At 35.6% G+C, this 26,627-nt stretch overlaps 6 protein-coding genes across 8 annotated transcripts; 4 read left to right on the forward strand and 2 right to left on the reverse strand.

Moving 5' to 3' along the window:
* Positions 1 to 1,009: 1,009 nt before the first annotated feature.
* LOC116146722 lies at positions 1,010 to 5,700 on the forward strand. The gene is made up of 6 exons (XM_031432143.1): positions 1,010 to 1,614; positions 2,265 to 2,461; positions 3,759 to 4,044; positions 4,178 to 4,263; positions 4,374 to 4,465; positions 4,555 to 5,700. The coding sequence occupies exons 1-6, from the start codon at positions 1,285 to 1,287 to the stop codon at positions 4,806 to 4,808; spliced, it is 1,245 nt and encodes a 414-aa protein (XP_031288003.1). The 5' UTR covers positions 1,010 to 1,284; the 3' UTR covers positions 4,809 to 5,700.
* Positions 5,701 to 6,971: 1,271 nt separating this feature from the next.
* On the forward strand, positions 6,972 to 9,864 carry LOC116146737 (L10-interacting MYB domain-containing protein). Its single transcript, XM_031432161.1, has 5 exons — positions 6,972 to 7,124; positions 7,623 to 7,962; positions 8,049 to 8,142; positions 8,224 to 8,726; positions 9,241 to 9,864. Exons 2-5 carry the CDS (start codon positions 7,627 to 7,629, stop codon positions 9,817 to 9,819), a joined length of 1,512 nt encoding a protein of 503 aa, XP_031288021.1. The 5' UTR covers positions 6,972 to 7,124; positions 7,623 to 7,626; the 3' UTR covers positions 9,820 to 9,864.
* Positions 9,865 to 10,155: 291 nt separating this feature from the next.
* Positions 10,156 to 13,500, reverse strand: LOC116146739 (protein DEHYDRATION-INDUCED 19 homolog 4-like). Of its 2 annotated transcripts, none has more exons than XM_031432163.1 (5): positions 13,190 to 13,500; positions 12,951 to 13,111; positions 11,914 to 11,994; positions 11,422 to 11,681; positions 10,156 to 10,460 (listed from the first exon to the last, which is right to left on the reverse strand). In XM_031432163.1, the coding sequence occupies exons 1-5, from the start codon at positions 13,260 to 13,262 to the stop codon at positions 10,352 to 10,354; spliced, it is 684 nt and encodes a 227-aa protein (XP_031288023.1). In that variant the 5' UTR covers positions 13,263 to 13,500; the 3' UTR covers positions 10,156 to 10,351. The 2 variants fall into 2 exon arrangements, with proteins under 2 accessions (XP_031288023.1, XP_031288024.1); XM_031432164.1 differs by having other exon boundaries at positions 12,951 to 13,096; positions 13,190 to 13,499.
* A 1,065-nt stretch (positions 13,501 to 14,565) lies between these two features.
* LOC116146756 (syntaxin-42) lies at positions 14,566 to 17,321 on the forward strand. 2 transcript variants are annotated; one of them, XM_031432191.1, is made up of 8 exons: positions 14,566 to 14,753; positions 15,372 to 15,648; positions 15,822 to 15,911; positions 16,148 to 16,225; positions 16,518 to 16,595; positions 16,664 to 16,729; positions 16,812 to 16,892; positions 17,189 to 17,321. In XM_031432191.1, the coding sequence occupies exons 1-8, from the start codon at positions 14,566 to 14,568 to the stop codon at positions 17,294 to 17,296; spliced, it is 966 nt and encodes a 321-aa protein (XP_031288051.1). In that variant the 3' UTR covers positions 17,297 to 17,321. The 2 variants fall into 2 exon arrangements, with proteins under 2 accessions (XP_031288051.1, XP_031288052.1); XM_031432192.1 differs by having other exon boundaries at positions 15,375 to 15,648; positions 17,189 to 17,296.
* A 1,208-nt stretch (positions 17,322 to 18,529) lies between these two features.
* LOC116146863 (two-component response regulator ARR2-like) lies at positions 18,530 to 21,007 on the forward strand. The gene is made up of 5 exons (XM_031432309.1): positions 18,530 to 18,716; positions 19,236 to 19,391; positions 19,483 to 19,863; positions 20,339 to 20,424; positions 20,507 to 21,007. Exons 1-5 carry the CDS (start codon positions 18,530 to 18,532, stop codon positions 21,005 to 21,007), a joined length of 1,311 nt encoding a protein of 436 aa, XP_031288169.1.
* Positions 21,008 to 21,594: 587 nt separating this feature from the next.
* LOC116146832 (COBRA-like protein 7) lies at positions 21,595 to 24,368 on the reverse strand. The gene is made up of 2 exons (XM_031432287.1): positions 24,233 to 24,368; positions 21,595 to 23,214 (listed from the first exon to the last, which is right to left on the reverse strand). Exons 1-2 carry the CDS (start codon positions 24,351 to 24,353, stop codon positions 21,800 to 21,802), a joined length of 1,536 nt encoding a protein of 511 aa, XP_031288147.1. The 5' UTR covers positions 24,354 to 24,368; the 3' UTR covers positions 21,595 to 21,799.
* Positions 24,369 to 26,627: the final 2,259 nt, after the last annotated feature.

The raw sequence follows: 26,627 nt of genomic DNA on the forward strand, positions 1-26,627 counted from the left end.
ATTGAAATAATGGACCCCTTCATAAATCAATGGGTCTATAATTTACATGGCATACCAAACCTACTGTCCTTTATTTTATTTATTCCCTTTTTAATATTTTTCATGTCTTATGAAAAATCAGATATAAATAGAAAAAATATTATTGCAATTGTGAATAACTATTTAGAAGTCTGTCACTGTCATTCTCTTCTGCCAGAGATATTGCTTAATTCAGCGCCACTAATCTGTCTCTTCTTCTTGGACTGGCCCTTTGACGTTTACCGTCCTCGTCATATGTAGTTCATCTACGTAGACTATCCAACGACAGATAATTTGAAAGACAGTTATGACCCTAATAAATCAATTGCTCAATATACATTATTAATCTATTTATAAAAAAGCACATGGGTATTCTGGTCAAAAGATAAACACCATGGATAGTGGATTTAGCTGGTTGTCCTAGTTAGCGAGACAACCCGCCTGCTGGCACTGAGAAACACGCTATTTCTCATTTGACCAACTACTCTGCTTTTACCAAACTATTCTCCTCTTCTCATGCCATCTTCCAATTTACAAACCTTTTCGTAAATTCCACACCAAAATATACATTAAACAAAAATAAGTTATTTAATTTAAATAATTTAAAAACATGATTTGATTTCCTACCATTTACTTTATGTTTTATTAAATTAAACTCAATTATAAATAAATACAAACAAAATTAAAATTAAAACGCGTGTTTTAATTAAAAGTAAACTCTCAAGGAAACTTTTCTTCCAAAATTTTTAAAAATAAAACCTTGTGGTTTTTGGTTTAAAATTTGTATAACATTCTGTCAAGGACATAAATGTACAACAAGCTAACTACAAATAACTAAAATTGTTTTGAATTAGGTGGAGGTCAACAGAGTGTAAGGCCACATGCGTCAATTCAAGTCATGAGGCCAATATGGCCATTTTAGTGTCTACAGTGGTTGTTCAAAGACAAAGCCCAGGAGATGAATTGGTCACAAAATTTTGTCAAAACAAAACCCAGAAAAGTAAAAGCCGATTTCATTGTCATATTCATCACCTCTCTCCTCTCATTCCAAAAACTGTTATCTAAATTTACAAATCACAAATAAAATCCCAAAACACACACTCATGCCTTTCCACTCTAATTGCTCAAATTCAATTACCTCTTAAAACCCCTCCAAAACCCCTAAATACCAACTCTATCCCCAATTTCCTTTTTCTTATTTTACATTTCTCCGTTTCTACCAAACTCTCATTTCTTGATCCTTAGAATTTCTACTAAATTACCAATATGTCCAATTCAGGCGGCTTTGCTGTGACTCGTACTCACTCGGGAGACCGATTCTACAACCCGCCGGCGATGAGACGGCATCAGCAGTTGCTCTTGCAGCAGCAGCAGTTGCAGCTGCAGAGGCAGTCACAGAGGCCGTTACAGAAGGAGACTCGAGTTGACTCGGTCGAGGCAGAGACTCGGACTGAATCGGACGAGTCCACATTGTCCAGGCCTAACTCGGTCTGCTCACCGTCGGCGGGTTCTTCACCAAGAAATGCCGACATGACTAATTTGGATCGGCTCATGGAATCCGTCACTCCTTATGTTACGGTTCAGTACTTCTCCGAGGTCGGTGCAAAACTTTTCCCCTGTTTTTCTTGAGAAACTGTAAAATAGAAGAAAGTTGGAGTCTTGTTAATTTGATTTTAATCTCATTCTTTTATCATACATATTCTAAAGCATTTAATTTTGAGTGATATTGTTTATGTGGTTGTTGCTTTGAAAATGAAATTTGAGCTCTATTAAATGTTTCTTGGATGGGTTTAGTGGGGGTTTTTTGGTTTTATCAGTTTAAGGAATAAATTTACAATAAAAATTGTTAGCATCTTTTTTCACTCATATATTTTCTCTTTAACCAAACAGATGATAGTGGATATTTCATACTAATGTTTGGATCACGAATATCAATGAACGTGATGGATTGTAAACTATCTTTGTGTATTTCTTTCACTTCTTAATTAATGAACTCCCCTCATTAATTTATCACAGTGAATTATATGGAATGGAGTAAAACTTCAATCACTGGGTAAAACGGTTAAATTGAACTTAATGTTCAACTTAGTTTTTTTCTTTTTATTTTTGTTCCTTAAGTCTGTGTAATGGAGAATTAAGGATTCATTTATATTTAGAATTTCCATATGTTGTTTATTTTTTGAGCGTTCCAATAAAACTATAATATTTTTTTTTAAATTATTGATCGGTGGCTTTTGGGTCCACAGGGGAGAACGAGGGGATGGAGAAATCGTGAAGCTGATATTCAACCAGTCTTCAGTCTTGGGGATCTGTGGGAATCATTCAATGAATGGAGTGTGTATGGAGTAGAAGTGCCACTATTGTTGAATGGAAGCGACTCTGTTAAACAGTATTATGTTCCATCCTTATCAGGCATTCAATTGTATACAGACCCACGGCTGAGGTGAGCCTATTGTGTTATATCTCCTTATTTGAGTTGCCCTCTTGTAAAATTTGTATCTCTTTATAGTCATTGCTGCACTCTTGCAATGAGTTATTTGTTTAATAAATCTTTTTCCGACTGCTGCTCTTTGAATGCTTCCCTTAAGTTTTGTGTCTACTTTTATGTTGATCATCTTTTGTTGAGACATTCTTTCAGATCCCCAAACTGTTTTGTATGCTATGCATTCTTCTATAGCTAAATGGTAATTTGACTTTAGATGATATATGTTCACCATTATATTTATGTGGTGTTTAACCCTATGTGGATACATGATCCTCTTCCAATCATTTAACCAGCTACTGATTACTAATGTAGTTAATGGCCATGCTTGAACTTTGCAATTTTGTTATCTCTTTTGGAACCTTCCTTCAAGTATTTAACCATTTTTTTCCTTTATTCAGTGAAGAAAGTCAGAAACATCAGTTCATTTAGCCCTTCCTGAATTTGGCACATGTTCATGCAAGCAATTATTTAATAGTATTTTTCCCTGTTTAAATAGCAGAGCAGCTTTTCTTCCTGAGGTTTTGTTGAATTGAGTTGCTGAAACTCATTCTTGTAATGATGAACAACTAATTCCAGTAGTTGTTTTGAATTTTGTACTTTGCTTTGTTTACTTATGCACTGAAATTGTTATTTAATACTAGGTACTATTTTTGCTGCCTAATTTGAACTCGTTACTTTTTAAGTTAGCATACTCTTGTCAGCTATATACCTAGAACATGGTTAGTTTGCATGGATATCTTTGGAGGAGTAACTGATCTTTGTTAATGATGCTTTCTTCAAGTTTTCTAGGGATGAAATTGTTCATGCTGCAATTTATTGATGTTTACTATGAAATATTACTATCTGTCTCAAAACTGTTGATATATTACGATTCAAAAAGGTTGGTAAAATGAGACATTTATTATAGAGAGCTCAGCATGGTGCTCATTGGCCTCGCTAGAATAGGAGGTTGAGTTTAAGCACCTACTCTATTGTGTCCAACTTGTGCCATGTGCAGAAAACGAATGTTCTAATCAATCCCTATATTCTACTTCTTTTTCAAAGTGGGGACTTATTTACTTTTCAGTTGTCTTCTGATCTTTTAATTGACCTTCATTAAATATTGAGTCTATATGGAAACATTTTTTGTTTTAATTTTGGCCTATGAGGACTTATTATTCATTTCCTGTACTTATATGTTCCATGGATATTATCTGCATAAAGATGTAGATGACTAATGCCTTTTTTTTTTTTAAATTATTCTAATATTCCATAGAAGGCCTGGTGAAGATAGTGATGCTGAGTCTTCTAGGGAGACGAGTAGTGCTGGAAGTAGCGACTGTGAAGCAGAAAGGCGTGCCAAAGGGATTGTTGATGGAACCTGGGGCCAACACAATCTCGTGAACTTGAATTTCCAGAGATTGAACAGACTTACATTGAGAGATAAGCCTCCTATGAATTCGTCTAGTGATGAAACTGAGGTTTGCAACTCACCTGGGTCACTTGTATTTGAATATTTGGAACAAGAACAACCACACCATCGACAACCTTTATATGATAAGGCAAGTCTGTGTATATAAAGATTATTATATTTGCTTTGTCTTCATGAATATTACTTGTCCGGAGTCCATATCTTACTTTATATGAGAAGGCAAGTCCATGTTGAGTTTGCTTGACCCCTAACTGTATGCCCAGGTTTCAAGTCTTGCATCTCAGAATCCAGAGATCAGGATGTACAGGAGCTGTGATCTATTGCCTACAAGTTGGATTTCTGTGGCATGGTAAGATACCAATTGATGTTCAGCTGCTTATTCTCTCTTTCTTAATTTATTTTTTATATTTTATATTTACTATGCTATGCATATATGATAAGTTGAAACTCGGGGTCCAGGTATCCAATTTACAGAATACCTGTGGGCCCAACCTTACAAAGTCTGGATGCATCTTTTTTAACCTTTCATTCTTTATCGACACAAGCTAGAAGTATGTATCACTCATTCTCACTTCTTAATTGTTAAACACAATGTGCCTTTTTCTAAGTCATGATTACTTTTATTTTGTGAACGATTCAGGGAAAAATCAGCCACAGTTTAATGCTTATGGTGACAGGAAGGTCTATGGTGTAGATGCTTCACCGAAGATTCCCTTACCTGCTTTCGGTCTTGCTTCCTATAAATTGAGAGGTTCAATTTTGACTCCCAATGGACACAATGAATGGCAGCAAGCAAACTCTCTGTTGCAAGCTGCTGACAACTGGCTCAGGCGTTTGCATGTTAATCTTCCTGATTTCCAGTTCTTTGCTTCACATAATTCACAGTGGAGATGATAGGGGCATTAACTTCCCATGGAAATGCTATTCCAAATAGCCATGATGTTGAACGTGCCAGTTTTATGGAATGATATATGTTCAAAGATGAGATGCCATTTACTTAGAAACCCTCCTAACAGCTTCATTTTCAGCCTTCTCATCCTTAAAGTCATGTATGTGTTTTTTCGTAAAAGCAGCAGTGTTCACAAGTAAAAAACCGCATGTGGTTTTCGTCTGGTGCAGTGTGTATAAGTTCTGTAAAATTGCCAGTGCATGGAGGGATGGTAAGCTCAAGGTCAGCTGTTTTCTCAATTTCAGGCAGGGGTAAACTGTGGTCACCATATGAGAGCACAGATAATCTCTCACGCATCAGAATTGAATTTTTATGACGCAAATATATTGGTGAATCACTGGCCGTGTCTTCTTGTCTGTGTCTATGTGATTCTTTCATGTTCTTTTTGATGATGACGAAAATTTGAAACATATGTAATTGTATTTGCACATATAAACCTATATCTGCGGCTGCAATTTTTTAAATAGGCAATACATACAATCCCATTCCGATAATCGGGGGTTTCTAATTTTTGTTTTGGTGGGCATCGTACAGTTGCTGCTTATGTTTGGAACGTCAACTGAGATGTCAAAACTCGACTCTGCAGACAATGTAGCCTTAGTCAGGGGCTGAAATGACCTGGACTGGAGAACCTAGCCTTTTACAAAAGTTATTTTTGTCAAAAGATGTGCTCAAGTAGTACAAGGAGAAGCCCTAAGCGGTGCTGCGGTGGTTTTCAATCGGAATTAAAGGTTGGATTTTAAGATAACGGACGCTGTTCTTAATTCATCGAATTAAAATAAACAGGTTAACTATAAAGTTTATGGCATAGCAAAAATAATAGGGGATATGGTTTAGAATTTAATAATGGTTTTTGTTGATGCTTAATTTTGACATCAGCAATTTTACACGTGTAAAGTGCTAAGAAATCACATGTGAGTAGATTAGAGTGAGTGGGTGAGATATTGTGATAACAGTAGCATACAAATACGTAAAGTAAAGTAAAGTTGATAAAAAGATTTTTATAGTGGTTAAGATGCTTAAAGAGAATCTTACATCTATTGTGATTGTTTATATAAGTATTTCTTTCTGATCGCTACATAAGTTTACAAGAGGTCGCGAGCTGTGATATGTGGTTGTAAGTATTTGTGATCCACGAGAATATTATGTCAGTCTCTTTTTAGTAGTGTGTTTTTTATATTTTCTTTGTAAAAATTTGTATGTGCCTAACTTCTCTTTGGTGAGAGGGAGCTGTCTATTTATACTTGTTTTGCTCAATGTAATGATTACATTTTGCAAGTGGTCTGATGTCCTGAAGGTCCTTCTTGCCTTCTCATTCGTTGAGAACTCCTAAATATATTCTTAAATTAAATAGGCCTTGAACAAGTGTGCGAACCAAATTCACTCGAGCACAAACTTTTGAGATGGTTTGGGTTTTGACAACTATATTCCTTTTGCCTTTGAATATGTGTCAATTTTTGGACGATAGAATGGTTTGTTGAATTCTCATTGGTGGAGATAACATCAGCACATGTCAGTCCTTATTTTTTTGCATAATAGTGTTTTAAATTTTGGATAGGATATAAGCCCTTGGATTCCTTATAAGAAATAGGAATAATGCTGTTCATTATAAATCACTTATTAAGATAATTCTCAAAATATCATAAAACATAATTCTTTTCTAGATATTTTTAATATTAATATCAAATTATCGATATTTAAAATTGAATAACATATTCACTTATCAACACACACAATTTATATAATATTTTAATCGAAACATAGATTTCATGACACAAATTTACAATCAATGACTCAATATAACTAAGGATTTGAATGATGAGTTAGAATTAATTAATTTTTTAATATTAATTAAGAAATTTTTAAGACATTGGATTATTATAAATCAAGGGTTATAAAACTGTGTTAATAATTTATGTCGTAATCTTGAGTTATAATAACCTAAACTTATCAGGATTTAGTAATGCAAGAGGCTTATTAAAACCTGACGCAGATTTATAAGGAGGAGATTTTTTTTTTTTTTTTTAAGTAAAAAGGCGGTTTTAGACATATTACTCCGAAGACGGACAGCTCTATCCATATCCGGGTAACTCTTATCAAGGGGATAACTCTTATCAAAGGTTTAGCCTTGTCACGCTCGGGGATAGGGTTGTACTTTACTCCTGCGACGAAGTAGTTACAACCCTATTCGGCAAAACCTTATTCCCGAATTGGCAGAAACTCAAACCTGCCTGTCCTAGATCTTGCCAACCAATTCCAAGGTACTTTTCAGCTTTAATAATTAATTGTTCTCCATGTTCTCTCTGTATAATATCTATCAATTATCAATATCGACTTTTTTCTATCTATCGCCGTGGAATTGATAAATTATTTTGTTCTCTGTTTGAACAATCAATATAATTGTCCGAGAATTCGTTTTATCGCGTTATTAAATGAATTTCGACTTGAATGCTATATGAAAACAGATTAATTTTAATATGTTACGCGCTGCATGAGTGTATAAGATAAGTATGCAACCTGCTTCAATTGCAATGCCAGATTAGTAAAGATTATTACTTCATTACTGCTCCGTAAAACATCAATTAGAACTTTGAAGAATCTCACTTTTTTAGAGTAACAGTTTTCTATTACCTTGTGGATTGGTAAATGTAATGGGAAAGATCAGTTGGTTAATGACTGATTCTTATTGTTTTTGTTTTTCTGAATGTCAGGAAACTTGTAATTAATAGCTTTTTTTTTTTTTTTTTTTGAAATTGTAGACGGATGAGTGTCCGTGCCCAAAATGGTGGTGACCGAATGAGGACAGTTTGGACTCCTGAAATGGATCAATATTTCATCGACCTGATGTTGGAGCAGCTCAGCAAAGGAAACAGGTTTGATGATCCTTTGTTTAGTAAACGAGCATGGAAACAGATGACATCATTGTTTAGTGCTAAATTCAAATTTCAGTACCGTAAAGATGTTCTGAAAAATCGCTACAAAACCCTTAGAAGTCTTTACAAGGCTATAAAGAGTCTCCTTGAACAGAAGGGTTTTAGCTGGGATGAAATGAGACAAATGGTGACAGCCGATAATAATGTTTGGGAGGAGTATATTAAGGTAGAATGCTTAGTGTTTGAATAACTTAAAGAGTTACTGTTTTAGATATATTATTTTCTTAAGAGTATTAACAGTTTCACTTGTAGGTACACCCAGATGCACGCACATACAGAATAAAGACAGTCCCTTATTATAATGATCTGTGTTTGATATACGGCAATAAAACTATTGAACAGAAAGGTAACAATCTAGCGTTAATCTCGTCTTTGGCAAATATGTATGTATAATTGTTTAATTGGAAGGCTTTAATGGGATAAGCAGGTGATAACTTGCCAGATTCATCATCACATTTGAGTGAGAAGGAAATAGTTATGGTTACTCCACTAAGTAGTGCTGTTGAAGATGTGAATGCTATTGATGAAATTATGCTAAATGAAGATAACAAGATCTCTATGCCAAAAGGAGTTGTGGATGATACACCACAGGCCAAGCCAAATGTAACAGGAACCACAGTGGGAAGTCGTTCTAGGACTTATTGGCAACCACCGATGGACCGTTACTTCATTGATCTTATGCTAGACCAAGTGCAAAAAGGGAACCGGATTGATGGTGTTTTTCGCAAGGAAGCATGGATTGAGATGATTGCATCATTCAATGCTAAGTTTGGTTTCAGCTACGACATGGAAATTCTAAAGAATCGCTATAAAACACTGAGAAGGCAGTATAATGTTATAAAGAATCTTCTAGACCTGAATGGGTTTGTCTGGGATGATGCTCGTCAAATGGTCACTGCTGATGATTATGTGTGGCAAGACTATGTCAAGGTATGTATTCATATATAAATAATTTGTTTGAAACTTATGTGACGCCAAAATCATTCTTTCTTGCATTCTGTCAGATCTAGAAATCTATAATCAATTTGGTGATGCTTATTTTATTTAAGATGAATCTGGTAGAATTGAAATTTTCTGTATATGCAACATTTTCAATGAGTTTTTTTTGGTTTCTCTTCAAAATATATCGATCTTTAATAGATCTATATATATATAGTTCTATCTTTTGTTTTTGAAGACTTGACACAGGCATAATTCTCTTCTTTTACTAAACATGGAAGTTGACTTTGCTCTTGTTGCTTTGAAAAAGTGCACCCAGTATTTATTTGTTTATTCTTAAAGTGGATTTGTGGAACTATGTTTTGTATGAATTTGAACCCGCAAATGCAGCAGTTGGCAAGTGAAAGGATTTTAGTACCGTCTACGTAGTTTTGATGTGGCACTGTCTTTTGGTATCATTTCATTGCTTAGTGTCTCTGAAAGCTTTTTATATGATTAAATGCAGACACATACAGATGCGCGACAATTTATGACCCGACCTGTTCCCTACTTTAAAGATCTCTGTGTGATATGTGGTGACTCAAGTCTTGATGAAAGTGATTGCTTCTCCATTCAAGAGATAGAGATGCAAAAAGAAGTTCACGAGGTGAAGTTTCTTGGAGGACCAAATGACTCCCAATCTCCCGTGGCATCAAATTCTTGTGAAGATGAAGTTGGTTATTTTCTAGAGTCAGCCCATGCCGGTTCAAAATCTGTTGTATCTAGTAGTAAGAAGAAACGCCAATTTGAGAACTGGTCAAACTCTGCATGTATTAAAAAATTAAGATGCAAACATGAGGGCATGTGTGATACTCCACATGAGATAGTTTCTTTATCGGATAGTAAGAATGGTGATGAGAATTCAAACATCGTACCCATAGAGAATGTTATTGCAGCCGTCCAGGCATTACCAGACATGGATGAAGACCTTGTATTAGATGCCTGTGATTTCCTTGAGGATGAAGTGAAAGCCAAAACATTTATGGCCCTGGATGTTAAATTCCGAAAGAAATGGTTGCTAAGGAAGCTTCGTCCTCAGTTATAGGTTTGTCTAGTTTTTAATTTTTTTTTTTTTTTTTGTGTAGATTTACAATATACTGGACAGGTTTAGTTCCTTAACATGTAAATTTCAATTGAATGAGCAATTGCAAGTATTGTGCATGGTCTTTGTTGGCTACTGATGGGAAGATGCTCAAGACTACTGGGACGTTATACAGCAGCAACTGAAATCTGAACATCATATCCTTCTCAGTGGCCGAGTAAACTGTAGATGGAATTAATTGCAGGCTAACAGTTAAATTCTACAAAATACATTATCTTTGAATCTAGTTTTAGTCAAGGGTTCATTCGGTTGCAGAAAATATGACATTAAAGAAAACAATAGTGGAATAATGATCTTTGCATTCTTCTTAAAGCTTTAAATGATAGGGTATATAAGAAAGTGATTCTTGTCCCAATTTGACTACATTAATTTGTTCATCATTGCATCAAATTCCTACATCTAACCTAGCTTTCTCTATCGCGGTATCAAAACATTGGTCTGTGAACTTGTCCTCAGATCAGACAATGTGTCTCATTCACAAGTCATCATTGAAGATGGTGGATAACATCAGTCCCTGTACAAATTCGCACCTCTTTGCCTTCTCCGCATGGTCCTTGTCTGATAAGGAAGATTGAATGACATTTCTGCAACCATCAAAAGACAATCAAATTCAATTACAAGAAGGGGTCTATGGCTCCTTGGTCTTAAAGACAAAGCAACTTTGCAAACAGCAAGGCAATGTGAGAGTCCTGGGTTCTACAAAGGGCTCTCGGTTGTGAGGGAGTCTATTTTGTACTTGAGGGAAAGGATCATGGAAAAAAGTATGCTAAAAGATTTCTATATAAAATGATATTAGCCATCCCAGCTTAAATGTGACCCTATACTAATAGCAGTAATAATATAACTAACATGTCAAATGAATGCACAGCTCATCCATATGCACTTAAATTCTGCCTCTAAACCATGTAGTAAGCATAGAGTAATACATGAGTCGCATTCTTCACCAGTTTGCCAGTTTACACTTCTCCCTTCATACTTGCCAATCACATTTTATAATTCAGATATTAAATAACTGTATATATCAAAGAGGTGGATAACATCAATTCATATTTGAACACAACTACTTAGAACCCTTTCAAGTTCTATTGTTTTAACTGATTCCTAGTCCACCCCTGATATCATCACTAGTGCATAAAATCAACACATTTTAACCACAATTCTTCAGTAGCACCTTTTAAAGCAGCACTTAGCTTAAGGAGCACATATTTTGGTTATTTCCGGTCTTCACATTTAACATCCAAAACCATCATAATGGCCAAGTTTATTTCATTGAACTGTTAATTGATTACAAATATAATATCCTGCTTTCATCACTTGTATGCCAACCACATAACTTGTCCACATGTATTCTACTCCCCTTAAATCTATTTCCAATTTTGATGATCCCATTCCCTTTTGTCAAATATTCTCCTTTCATACTCTGTATAATATCTTACAGATATTTTTGAGCACTTGATCTTTGTTTAATGAATTCTTCAAGTAAATAAATAAAAACACATCAAAAAGAAGAAAGGAAACTTTATAGCATGTAATTAGACAACTTACGTCTCTAATGTTTTCTCGAATGAGATTTTCTCTTCTGCATTTTCTCCAGTTGATGAATCAACCTGTACACTTTCAGACATATCAACAGCAGGCGTGTTGTAAACAAATGATAGCAATGGATCAAGAGTCATTCTGGAGGAGGAAACTGAGGATGGTGACCTAGCAAGAAGAGATTGAAAATGCCCATTTTGCAATTCCTTCCTTAAAGTCAATAAAGTTGAATGAGACTCGCCTTTGTTAAGTTTCAACTTGTGCCAACTGTAATCTTAGTCAAGGAATCCAGAGCATGGTTTTAACTTATAATCAGAGCCATATTATAAGACAAGAGACATTGTTACTGAGAAACGTATGATGAATTGGGAGGCAGTAAGAAAACTTTTAGTACAATTAACTAAAATCAGTTAAAGAAAGAAAAGAAATTCTAAAAGTAAAAAGAGCAGCAAGAAAGGTACAAATTTTACATATCTAATAAGGGAAAAGAAGAAAGGATATCTTATTAGAAATGTTTCCATGATGTGTAGCAATATGTCCAACAATATTCATCCCCACTCTCAGAAAGCAAACAGGACATACCTGCAAACAAAACAAAAATTTAGGTCACAAAATCAAAGAAGAGTTTATAAGTAAAAATATGAACAGATTGTAACCTGGGTACAACTAGGTGTACAATGGGCTAACAATGAACGCCAGATTGCCATAAAATACCTAAGGATGATTTCATCCAGAACCTAAAATCATCATCCATGATGGGTAGGTAGAAGAGACAATAAGCCATTTTGTTTAAGAGAGATGAGGTGAAAAAGAAAAAATTTAATGTTGAACACAGTGGGTGGTGAAACAAGGACTGAAGGAGAAACAAAGGTTGTTCGTTTATTGTTTAGATAACTCACAAGAGCTAAGAAAAACTTTGAAAGAGAGAAGGAAGAAAAATGAAGAAGTAATTTTTATCCAAGAACAAACAAGTTCAAATGGGAACAAGCCAACAACCAAGATAAAATATTCTCAAGAACCCTAGATTTAAATCTCAGATGCATTTGTCAATCTAAAACCTATGCTAGTCACCCTGTCCCTCCAAATATGCCACAAAGCAACTAAGCAAACACAATCTATGCTGTGCAGCTTCCAGCACTAACGCTCTTTAAACACCCAAAAAGAATGCTTGTCTAAAGTGGTTCTATGGTTAAATAAGAATCGGAAGAACTAAAACGGAAAAGAAGAATTAAGTTGTTGTATTTAATATAATGGAGATTTAAGGCTTTGTCTAGTTTAATAAAGTAATAAGTAGCTGGTCCTCAGAGGTTATCATATATCTCTAACATTATTCATCATGAACAAAACAAAACCCATCCAAGAGCAACTAAAACCATAAACTCAGTACTAAATATTAGTATTAAAGAAGCCATTAGAGTTTAGGAAATAGTAATTATCATACTCAGTGAAAAAATTCCAGTAGCTCTAGCAACCAACATAGACGACTAAAATATAAGTTGAGAAAAAAAAAAAAATTAAAAGGATAACTCATTAAATACCCCAGAATCTACTTCTGATGGATGGTCCTCATCAATATGGCAGCACAATCCAAGCAAATCAAAATCCTCCGAACAAAATGAGCAAGGATACTCCCCCTTCATTTCCTCATCATCTTCTTCTATCTCATCCAAATCAATGCAAAAATCTGCTTCAATAACACCTAAACATTCAGCACAAATAAATCACAAAAAGAAAATAAAAATTATAATAGAATAGAAATGAAGATTTTGAGACAAACCAAATTGAGACTTGATAGTAGACTGATAGTTCTTTGAAGAAGTAGATAAACCAAAGTATCTATCAAAATCCATTGAAGCTTGCGTTAATTAAATTCCCAATTCAGATGCCTAAACCCCCCAACTTTCTTTTTTGATACTAAAGCTACTGGTATCTCAAAATCTGTCTTTATAAGCACATAAATAACGTGAAGTTGCACAGAGAGAGAAGCGAAGGAACCGAGCCCGAGTGATATTCCAAGAGGAAACGTGAAACCTTTTTGTGGGTTACATGTGGATATGAATCCTTCCTGGACAAGGTTTCTCCACCCAAAATGACAATCAACTCCCGCCTTTTAACGTAAACCACTGTCAACTACCAAAGAGAGACCCACCACTTTTATTTATTTATTAATAACCCGAGCTTACTTAAACTAATATAGAGCCTTAAGTTTCATTCAGATACGCGTGTTGTTGTCTTTTAGCTTTTCTGTTTACTCGGTTTTTTATTTTATTTTCTGGAAAGTACTGGCGGCTAGCATTTCATTTCCATAGTCCACTACTGAAATGCAACTTCAACTTCATTAAAGTTATAACTTAACAAAAGCTAATTTCTGAATAAATTATCATATACGCAATCAAAGGTTCTCAGGACGGTTAGATGATTGTTCACCCACCAAAATTCAAACCATAAGACAAAAAGTAAACAGAAGCCCTACTTTCTGGGCTCAGTATATTAGATTTGGGCCNTAAACTACTGTCAACTACCAAAGAGCGACCCACCACTTTTATTTATTTATTAATAACCCGAGCTTACTTAAACTAATATAGAGCCTTAAGTTTCATTCAGATACGCGTGTTGTTGTCTTTTAGCTTTTCTGTTTACTCGGCTTTTTATTTTATTTTCTGGAAAGTACTGGCGGCTAGCATTTCATTTCCATAGTCCACTATTGAAATGCAACTTCAACTTCATTAAAGTTTTAACTTAACAAAAGCTAATTTCTGAATAAATTATCATATACGCAATCAAAGATCTCAGGAAGGTTAGATGATTGTGCACCCACCGAAATTCAAACCATAAGACAAAAAGTAAACAGAAGCCCTACTTTCTGGGCTCAGTATATTAGATTTGGGCCTTTGTTTCTCATAAGTCAGAGCCATAGAAACCCAGTTAGACCCATAAAAAAAAGGCGCAAATTAGCGTTTGGTTTCAAAGTAAGCTTGTGATTCATTCCTAAGATTCCTTCAATTTCAACTTCTTCCAAAACCCTTATATTTTAATTTCAACTATAAAAAAACAATTTCTTCATTCTGCAATTTTACACCAAATTCAAATTCAAATTACGATCGGAGAATTCTTGACCTTGGATTTCGTTTTCGTTTTCGTTTCCGTTTTCCAATGGCAACGAGAAACCGGACGGCACTGTACAAAAAGAAAAGAGATGCATTAAAGAGCGTGCGTGCTCCACTCTCTTCATCGGCGTCCGGTTCGACCGGTCCCGTTATTGAAATGGTGAGTGGTTCGTTTCTTCGCTCCAATCGCTCTTCTTATACTCCTCTCAGCACTGAAGATCCTAGCCCTTCTAGGTATGTTTTTAATTTCTTTTAATTGTTGTTACAATTATTTAAAAGCAAATTTCGTTTGTTTGGATGTTCGAAATACGAAGGAAAGAAAGAGAAAACTAAAGGAAGTTTTGAGTTCTATCTAATTGGTAACTAACTGTAAGCTAAGTCCAAAAATTCTCTTATGTTTGGGAATTTATATTTTATATATGTCTGAATACTAGGCATGCGTGTGTGAGCTTTTTTCTTCTACAGTTTAGGTTGTCCTTAAACGGCATTGTAGTTGCTTGTTTATTATTGTTTAATCTAAGGACTTGTCAAACACCTAATCAACTTCAGATTGTTCGAGAACACTGTTAGATTATGAAAATCAACTCCAAACAGAGCCTTACTGCTACTTTTGAAAAATTAAGCGAAATTTTTGATAGAGTGGGTGGGGTCTAGAGTGATTGGAAAGAGCCTTACAGGATGCTGCGGATATCCATCATTCCATGACACAAGTGAAGTGAATGTACATTTGTTAGCTATTCAGGCATCAGATTTTGATATGACATTTTGTTTTTGAAGCCATATGTATTTTTCAAGTGTGCATATTAAAATTTGTGAGATTCTCCTATGTGAAAAATTGTATCCTTGGTGTAGTAGGGATGCATTTACAGTAGGTCTACCACCAGCATGGGTGGATGACTCTGAAGAAATAGCGGTGAATATACAACGTGCTCGGCTTAAGATGGCAGAATTAACCAAGGCTCATGCCAAGGCTTTAATGCCATCCTTTGGAGATGGCAAAGAAGATCAATGTACAATCGAAGTTCTTACACATGAGATTACAGATCTATTAAGGAGGTCAGAGAAGAGATTACAGAAACTTCCTGTGACTGGCTCTTCAGAGGACTCAAATATTAGAAAAAATGTACAGGTATAATTCTGATAATTGCTATATTCACTGTTTGGAGTAAAGTTATGTATTGGCTAAGATCAAAATGTTCTTAGTATTTATTATCTTGAAATTCTTATTACATATAAATATACATGTTTTTATAATGTTCAACATTATTCTATTTTACTCTATTTATTTATTTTTGTGGGCAGCGTTCTCTTGCAACAGATCTTCAGAACCTTTCAATGGACCTCCGGAGAAAACAATCAACATATTTGAAACGCTTGCAGCAGCAAAAAGAGGTCAGAATAGTTAATCTGGCTGCTGGAAACATTAAGCATACGTGGCCATCCTGATCTTCCTCCTATAACCATGCAAAGCCTTTTCATTTTTTCCCATGATTATATATATTTGATTAGTACATATTAAATTATTCACCCACTTAATGGTCTGCAGCTATTTGCTCTAAGTTTATTTTTGTCATTATGATTATAGTATATATAATTATTTATCTATAAAGATTTGTTTTGTTTTCCAGGGACATGATGGTGTTGACTTGGAGATGAACTTTAATGAGAAAAAATCTAGATTGGAAGATGATGGATTTAGTGATGTGGTATGCTGGTTTCCTCTTTAGTGTTACCTTTGATATGATCTATTTGGATGCATGAAATTAGATATTTAGTATCTATCCTGATGTGAATTATGAGTGGTCATGCTCTAGGAATAAACCTCAGAAGATTTCAAGACTGGATCTGAACCTATGACTTAAGTGAAGCAGATTTTGTGATATCAATTTAGATTGGAACAAAAATAAATGCTAGACTCAGGAACATCATTTATGGACTTGACATTGATTTTAAGATGCTTTTGAGCCTTTTTGATAATATAATGCTTGATCAATCCAGGGTTTTGATGAGCATCAGATGATGAAGTTAAAAAGGAGTGAGCGATTCAGTGAGGAAAGAGAGAGAGAGATCAAACAGGTATCTGGAGGCACCATTTAATATCAACTTCCCAGTTCCTGTTTAATTGATACAAAATTTCTCTGTAGGTTGTGGAATCTGTAAATGAGCTTGCTCAATTCATGAAAGACCTATCAGTTATTGTGATAGACCAGGTTTGTGTTACATCTTTGTATAATGTCATTCAGGAAGATTCAGCAAAGCCAGGCCACTAATGTAGTTTAAGTCTTATACCAGGGTACAATTGTTGATAGGATAGATCACAACATTCAGAATGTTGCTACCTCGGTTGAGGAGGGCTATAAACAGCTGCAGAAGGTTCGCTCTCCCCAACGCTCTCTTTTAGTCAGATACTCCCACAACCATATGCTTGTACTCCCTGACAGATTTACTCATTTCATGCACACACCCATTCTTTCACTCATTTTAGAATAGGTTTTGGTAGGTCAATTGGCAGCTAACCCTGTCAATTGATCTCACGGTTTTATGGTTTTGGCAAAAGCTTGTATCTTTTTATGGTTTTGGAGAAAGTTTTGACTTCTGTATAATTGGTTGCTATGGTCAACATTATGTTTATGGGGAACACTTTTCTGATTGGTGTCTTGCTGTTGCAGGCAGAGAGAACACAAAAGAAGGGAGGAATGGTCATGTGTGCAACAGTGCTTGTTATCATGTGCCTCATCATGCTAGTCCTCTTGATCCTCAAAGAGTTATTCTTGTAAATCATGATCGTATTACTGTTTGTTACTGAGAGTTACTGCCGCATGTTTCGTCTTGAAGATGCAATGATCTGCTAATCTACTGGGATAAATTTTGAATATAGCCTGAGATATCTGTGATCCTCATTGATTGAGGTTGGAGCATATTTTCTCAATTCACCATTACCCATCACTAAGAAAGTTTGAACAAGAGGAACGAGCTCATCTTTTATAGGCTTCTCATCTCCTCTTGTAGATATATCTGTTTATAACATAATTCTTTCCTGCAAATATGATTTTAGTGAAAATTAAAAGTAAGAATGCAATTCAGTTTTGGTATTGAAGAAGTGTATGAGCTCCAGCTTTATTGATGCTATGGCCGATGTTGTAAAGCCAGGAGGATGCTAATATATGGGCAACTTCTGTCCGTTTAGATGAGGGATTATGGTGAATGATGCTCTCAGAATGGATTGTATTAACATTCTTTCCTAATGTTTGAATCCAGTAATTTATATATATGCTGTGGTTCAATTGAACAGAGACGTTATTGATGTGTACATATTATATTGCTTATTGAGAACATTATTATATATGTAAAGAAAAGCAATAGCGCTGGATGTTTGAATCAAGCGTTTTGTTTTGTATCCTTTGTTACCTGATTAATTTTAATTGAACTCGCTGACCCGAAATTAAAATATAATTTGTAATTTTTTAAGAAAAGAGAAGAAGAGGCAGTAATGATTAAGACAGGTTAAATGAACAGTCATAAATAATGAAAGATGATAAGTATTGAACCAGCACTCAATTATGGAAGAAAGCGCTTTGGATGGAAAGTAAGTAGTAAGCGGTGCTTCCGTGAAATTCAAATCGCATTCAAGCGTACCTCATCTTCTCTTATTTAAATTTATGAATGGCTCTGGCTCATTCAAAAATTAAATATCCAAATGAGATTTTAAATTGTGTTAACAGAAATAGGAAATAAAACCGAAGTCCTAGTTTATTGGGATGTAGAATTCCACGTAATTTTAGGGTGGGGGCGGCCCCAGATTATCATGGCTTATGGTTAACAACCAGTGCCACGAGGAAGGGTTATAAAGAAAGAAAGAAGAAAATAATAAAAGAGGATAAAAGGGAAAGGAAATAAATATCTTGGTGGATTTCCTTACCATGTTAGTAAAAAAATCAATAAATGTATATTAATATTTTGGACTTTGACTTCTCTCCTTTTCTTTTTCACTCTTGTTTGGTTTTTGAGTTATGGATACTGCTGCTGCTAATGAAAATCCAATATTGAGTTGTTTAGGAAGCTCCAGCAATTATGATGAATTAATGGCTGGCTACAGCAATTATGATGAATTTATGGCAGCCGTCAGGGTTCTTGTTGTTGAAGATGATCCGACTTGTCTTTTAATAATCAAAACTATGCTCCAGAAACTATACCAAGGTTTGTTAAATTGTTTACTTCAATTTCCATATTTTATCTTCTTTAATGCGTATTCGTGACAGCATAAACCCATCAAAACTCCATAATGCTAATTGATTAAGAGAGAGAGAGAGACACACACACACACACATATATATATATATATACCTTTCCCTGAATTCTTTTATGAATATGATATTTATTGATTAATTTTTAATATTTTACACTGCTCTTAATTTGTTGGGGTCTATTAAATTTATTTTCTTTGTTTCACTTTAATAGCATCGAAATTATACAGCAATGATAAGTTGATTTTAGGCAGTCTTTTGATTACAGTTTCTAGGATAGAAAACTGAAGCTGCTATTAGATTGATAAAAGCCATAGTAATCAACTGCAAGGCATTTATTCTTATTCGGGCTTGAGAAAGAAGAAATATCAATGTTCTAGAGATACTGAATTTCTGGTTGTAATGTTCTTCTTTTTATTAATTTGGTGCAATAGTTAAATATTACAGCATTGTGTGATTGTGTTAACTTCAGTTACCGCTTGTCGTCGAGCAAAGGATGCTTTATCTATGCTTCGAGAGGATAAAAACAGGTTTGATATTATCATAAGTAATTTGCGTATGCCAGAGATTGACGGCTTTAAGCTCCTTGAGATCCTTCAGTTGGAGTCTGTGGATTTGCCTGTTGTTAGTAAGTGTATTAATTAATTAATTCTTTCACCTTTTACTAAATCATTACTCGCTTAGTTATATAATTAATTATGTGATGGTACTATATGTAGTGATATCGGCAGAAGATGGAAAAGAAGTTGTTCTCAAGGGTATCATTCAGGGTGTTTGTGATTATTTGGTGAAACCTGTTTCCATGGAGAAAATAAAAGTCCTATGGCAACATGTTATTCGCAAGAAATATACTGGGTTTAAAGAACTAAACCAACCAAGAAATGTAACAGGTGGTGCCCTGGAGATAAATCAATCTAAAAATGCAGATAATGAACCCCGACGAATTGAAGGAAATAATCAAACATTGAAAAGAAGATTAAATGATGATCAAGAAGATGAGGCCCTTGATGAGGTGACCAGTGGAAAGAAGCCACGGGTAACTTGGACACAGGAGCTGCATCAGAAGTTTGTCACAGCTGTTAATCAACTGGGCCGTGATAGTATGAATTTTTTTTTTTTTTCTCTATGAATTACCTTACTCAAACTTGTTTAATATATTTCATGGTGCATGAGGTGAAAAAAACTTAATTAGCTTTCTAATATACAGATTGATAAGGTAATAATAAAAGTCTTAGCACTCCCGTTTAAGGTAATCAAGACCAATTAGTATTCATAACTGATGGGAAATCAGCTCATACGAGATTTTGAAAGTGATTGTTCATTGGTTTACTTGGATTCGAGGTTCTAGAAAATGATTAATATGCAGAATAGCTTCTGTTGGTACCAAGGTGGGTGTTAAAGGTGTTAAAGACCACGAACAAATGGATTCTGTTTGGATAAATCTGTTCTGTTTCTTTCTGTATTGTAAAAGTTGCTCCCTCATTTTTTTTGTATGCATGTTCTTCTTTTAACTTAACCTAATCCTTGCAAAATGATGTGTATTACCCATTTTCTAATGACTCAATATTAATGCAGGGGCTGTTCCAAAGAAAATTTTGGAACGCATGAAAGAAATGAATGTTTTTGGTCTCACCAGAGAAAATGTAGCCAGCCACCTTCAGGTAATTGTTACATAATCTTAATATTAGTATTTCTGTGTGGATCGAAAATATTGAAGAATGCCTTTACCTTACCTTGTTACAGAAATATCGTTTGCATCTTCAAAGGCTAACTGAGTCTCCACATGAGATTGGACAATCCCGAGTCTATATGGATCCCGAAAAGTCAATTTTTGGTCATTCTTCTCAAGCAGCTACCTTTTCGGGTAAAGTTTCAGTGCCAAGCCTGGCCATCCCAGAAGCCACCGGATTTAACTCTAGAGGAGTTGGCATGCCTTACGTTGATCAAAGGAACAATTTTGACTCCAGGAGTCCTGAATCAAGTTTCTATTCCGTAACTGATTTGCCTATTCATGATTATCCTTTTAGGAGTACTGCTGTAGCAATGGCTCCCTTTACAAATTCATTTTCCCCAGCCGAGGAATATGAATATACGTATCTGGGAGACGCTGCTCAGCATTCTAGAAACTCCTCAATGGTTGAGTTCAAGGGTGAAAGTATGTCCCAGTTTATGCCTGATCAGCCTCTACTTCCTATTGAGTACTTTGATGATCAAGAATCTACCTTGCGCGGACCATTTTTGTAGGTCAGTTTCTCCTACATTCAGAAAATCTATAAAAAAAAAATTTCTTTTGAATCTGGATCAGGATATTTCATAATAAGTGATTATTAATTAGTTCAAATTTCTTTTGTTTTCTTTCAGCAAGGCATGTGCTAGCTGAAATTTGACTCCAACTATGATGGCTGTTCTTTTTCTAAAGCTTTCTCTGTTAGAGACATCCTATTCATTCTTTTCTTGTTAATCCTGAAAGAACTTCTTAAAATTAAATCTTTATTGTGATTTGCATCTACTATTGGAATTTAGAAGCCCTAAAAACTAATGGACCTGCCATTTTTGCTGAATTTAAAATTTTATATTTTGGATTATTTTGACTCTAGATAGGGGTACACTTACAGGCTCTTTATTCTTCCACTTCTACTGAATTTTCTTTCTCCTCTTTTTTTTTTTTTTCCTTGGTATTATTAATTCTTTTAGGCTCCTTGTGAATTTTAGGTTTAATAACAAATTGTATATTGACGCATTCAACACAAATACAACTCTAATTGTTAAAAAAGAAAGCACTGTTTGCGCACTATTTTCATTCACATATGTAAACAAACTGTTAAGTAAATTGCGTTGACTGGATGCTAAAGTTACATTTGGATAACAACATAAACCTTCCCATCAATATCTCAAAACATAGGAACAACACAAACTGACAAACCTCATGGAGCTTCTGAAATAGTCACACCAATAACTAAATTGAAAAACCTGTAGTATGGCCCTAAAATGAATTGAAGAATTTGGAGCAACTATGAAGACTACTGAAGAAGGTAGTCAGTGCATTAAAAAGAGAGCTAGAAGAATTATTAAGCCAAAAAGGCTAGTAGCCACATTCATCTTACAGCCACTGCTTGGAAGCATTGTGGGAAGTGCACATTCCTCGCCATTAAAGATTACTTTTGTTGGAAATCCATCTCCTGTTGCCACATCAATATTAGGGGTTGTCTTTTTTGTAAATGAAATTAGTGACTGCTGCTTTCCAGGAACCCGGGGATCTTTTCTTGGGTTGTCCCCATCCTTTTCTGCCACAAGATAATTCGAACCTGGAAAACCCTGCAAGAATATTGTATTATTGGAACCAGGCAGCACACTTCCATTGATAGAATAAACTCCTTCAAAACCTGGCGCTGCCTTGTCTAACTGAACCGCAGCGAACCAGTCCGGAAAATCAGTTTCGCCCCAGTTAAAAAGAGTGATCCTTGCAGTCCAGCCACCTCTGTAATCTGATAATAAATGCCAGTTGATGCTAACTCCACAGTTATCCCCACAGGGCAATTGATTAGGAACACTAAAACCTTTCATTGCATACCAATCTAAAGTTTCAACTGTACGATTCTCAAAGGGAACAAGAAGAGCATCAGGCCGTACAAGGAGAGCTGGCTCAGTAACACTGCATGTTTGACTAGGACTGTTGTTGCAGCCACAGGCGCATGTGCTACAAGGGATGGCAGAATCATTGAAGAAGGCTGAAAATGATACACAACACCTTGGACTTGTCAGTCTTCCCAGTGTTCCCTGCTTGGCCTGTGTAATGTTGCAAACCACTTTCCAACTAGCAATTGCTGTTGATTCTGTAGGTAACCCACTTGAATCTGGGAATCTACTTGGGAGCACTTGAACGGGAGACCCACATTGATATTCCGGATTTAGTGTGCCATTAATCTTCCAGTTCTGGGGAGGGATAAGCTCAGTTCTGTTGATGTCTGGTGGCATTTTGTAGACTTCCATTTGGAAAATTGAGGTAGACTTGCTAGGATCCACGTTACGAGGCAGAATTGTCCCATTTCGACAACAGAAGGGAATTCTCCCAAGATTTGTGTCATTTGCTCTTGTTGGAGGTAGGTCAATAATTGTAGGCCTTCTTTCACAATTCAATGCTGCTGAAAAATCCAGATCCCGATAGTACCGACCTTGCGGTCCATAGATGCATTCTGATGTGTCAACAGCATGAGGGTATGCTCCTTTCATGGCATGGATAAATTCTTCCCTCATCCACTCCCAGCTTAATTTCCAGTTATCAAGGCGCCCGAGAGGGTTATGGTTGGAGATTGACACTTGTGCCCAGTAATTTGTGTCATACGCCCTGATCACATCGTACATTAAGATAAGATCCCCATCTTGGTCTTCCACTGTGATATTTGTTCTAGAACTTGGGTCTCTAATGCAGCATAGTTGCATCTGATTGTTCCCTGCAAAACCACAGTTTGTTGACCATACTATCAGGAAATTATTATTTCTCTTCCGTTTATCATTATTTATGTTACTCTGAAAATTGTTCTTCCTGCCATTATAAATTAGAAGTAGCAAAAGACCTAATAAGTAATTCTTCATGAAGAGTAGTCATGTTTCTAGTACCAAAACCAGCGAAATTCCCCCTTCTTTCCAATTGTCTACATCTCACGCTATAACTAAGAAACTAATACTACTTTATGAGTTGAATTAAATATGTAGTAGACTTTTCCCTTGAACTCAAAACCCAAAAGAGTAGCTTATGTCATCGTTTTATTATAGTAAGTTTATGCCTTGGTGTCCAATGGAATATATTTCTAAAAGGTAATTCTTCATGAAGGGTCATGTTTAGACAGCCAAAACTAGCAAAATCCGCTGTTCTCTCCAATTGGCTAATAAGTCCTCATTACTTGTTAGCCTATATCTTTACTCTGTCAGCCACTACCTGCCGTAGTTCCTTTACAATTCGTATAAAGAGACATATCTGTTGGAATGCGAAAACATTTTGGTAATTGATGAAGAAAAGGTCAACAAGAAGAATTTTTTTTTTTAAGTTTTAGACAAATTTCTAATTTAGGAATTTGTAATTGAGAATAAGTGTTTCCTTTTCTAAAAAGAATTGGTTTAAGATTCTATTTAAGTTAAAATATATGAATGATTTAAATTAGAGGAGTTCTATTAGGAATATGAATATGAATCTTTGTAGAATAAGAATGTCTTATTTTACCTATAAATAGAAGAGTTAGAACTAATTCAATATTATGAGATAAGTAAGTAAAGAAAGAGAGAATGTGAGGATACAAGAGGTTCTGATGTAAGGGGTAAATACCAATGGATATTAAATACTATAGAAACAATATGTTCGAGGAAGAATCAGAGGATCCAACAATGGCCCATAAGAGCTTCTGGAAACAGCATTTAGAAATAACTTTGCGAAAACAATCAAAGAACAGATTAGCATAATTAAAACTACTTTACCTTCAAATGTAGGAAGGGGACATGTATAACCATCATTGGCAAGAGAGATATTATTGGGCATGGGAACATTCGGAGCTCCAACACCAAACTGAGTACCCACCAATCGGATCTGAACCTCCATCTGGCTTACATCCCACGCTGTTTCAACAGCAGACTTAAGGTCACTCTTTGGGAAGCCGGCAAAAACGGTGCCGTTGCCAACAGAAGCAGGAAGAGAAGACCCATCACCTAAAACAGCATTACTTGCAGAAACCAAAACCTCTTCATGTTGAAACCCAACAAAAACTCTCCATGATTTGAGTTCATCGAGGCCGTTGTTGAGAATGGTGAGAGTGGACTCGAACCTGTAAGGCTGGTTAGGTGAGTTAATTGGTGGGATGGGATAGCCTGTGGTGTGAGTGTAGGATAAGAATATACCATTGCAGGTTAATGATGATGTTGGAGCTTGTACCTGTTGAGAGTGAATACTTTTGAGAGAGAGTGAGATTGCGATGAAGAAAATGATGTTCAGATTAAGAGACATGGTCTCATGAAAAGAGTAGTTTGGAAAGGAGATTATGTGCGTAAAATGAAGAATGTGAAGACGAAAGCTTTGTATTAGCGTATAAATGAAATGGAACTGGGTTGAGTTTGTTTTGACGTGCCGGCTCTGTTTGTTGTGTTTGTTCATGCATGGGAAGAAGTCTAAAGAGAACTGGTCCTAATTAACTTTAGTGGTATTTAGTTTGGAATCATTTAAGAGGGTTTATGTTTTTTAGTTCGGAGTGTATGTAAAGAGTAAAGAATTCAACACCGGAATCAACAGTTGGTAATTTTTGCAGCATCGTTGAGCTTCTGTGGTGGCCAAAGACACGTGGGTTAATGAAATTTTAAATACAGTATACTCTTTCATCAATTATATGTCCTCGAGTGAAGACGAGATGATCTCAAAATGTGAACCATTTCTCGACATATGTTTTAGAAAGATAAAAGAACCTCATACTTCACCAACCTCAACTCTTGATCTCTTTCTCCTGTTTCGGCATCTGCCCTTGTTTGTATTTTTTTTTTATGTTGCCAATAGTGTTATGCATAAGAAATTGTATGGCCTGCAAGGCGCGCAGCTTGCATGATTATCGTTTAACATAGCAACAACAGGAGCCAGTAAGGCAGATGATTTAAGTGACAAAGCATGTCTATTTTCATGGAGCAAGGTCAAAAGCTGGCCACTGAAGGTGACCCCAATTTTGAATATTTATTTAAGTCCAAATGACTTGCGCATACCCAAGGTTTGCTGAAACGACAAAATGATACTTAAAAGGTTTAAAAATGGCAAACAGGTATCTTCCATCATGTGCTGTTAGTGATTTCTATTTGTTAATAGTGAAAAGACTAAAATGCCCTTAAAAGTTTGATATTTTATTTTTTATAAATTTAAAAATTTCTAAAAAACCCTCTAGGTTTGCTAATTTAACTAAACACCCCCATATATAAAAAGTTTGTTAAATAACAAAAACACCCCCAGAAATTGCGTTACGACACAGACCCGTCGGATCTGTGTTGTAACGCGTTGATCTGGCCTTTTCCGGCTAGATCCGTGACGGATCTGTGTCGTAACGCGTCGATCTGGCCTTTTCCAGCCAGATCCATGGCTCATCTGGCCGGAAAAGGCCAGATCTACGACTAGATCTGGCCTTCGACGCCGCAGATGGAGTTTTGCAGCCACAACGGCCAGATCTAACCGTAGAACTGGCCTTTTTTGGCCAAATCTAGCCGTAGAACTGACCTTTTTCGGCCAGATCAGCCACGGATCTGGCCGTCGAGGCCGCAAAACTCCATCTGGCTGAAAAAGGCTAGATCGACACAGATCCAATGGGTCTGTGTCGTAACGCAATTTTCCAACCAGTTTCCGGCGGTGGTGACTGGAATCTGACACTGCGGGTGGTGGGGGTGTTTTTGTCATTTAACAAACTTTTTATATATGAGGGTGTTTAGTTAAATTAGCAAACCTAAGGGGTTTTTTAGATATTTTTAAATTTATGAAAAACTAAAATATCAAATTTTCAAAGGCATTTTAGTCTTTTCACTGTTAACAAATAGAAATCACTAACAACACATGATGGAAGGTATCTGTTTATCGTTTTTAAACTTTTTAGATACCAATTTGTTATTACGACAAACCTTAGGTATGTGCAAGTCGTTCGGCCTCTATTTAACCACTCAGTTTATTCAACGGTTCATTGCCTAGTGCTGACTGTTATAAATACTCCACTAATTTATCTTTCCTTCGTTTAAATTGGTAATTTAAGCTGAGTACACAGGCTGTTCTATATATATTTTCCATCCCATGTGTCTCCCTTTTTTGTTTTGAAATTGAAACTAGATCTTATCAATAATTAACGAATCTTGATTCTTC

Source organism: Pistacia vera, unplaced genomic scaffold (genome assembly GCF_008641045.1).
Source record: "Pistacia vera cultivar Batoury unplaced genomic scaffold, PisVer_v2 Contig483, whole genome shotgun sequence".
NCBI lineage: Eukaryota > Viridiplantae > Streptophyta > Magnoliopsida > Sapindales > Anacardiaceae > Pistacia > Pistacia vera.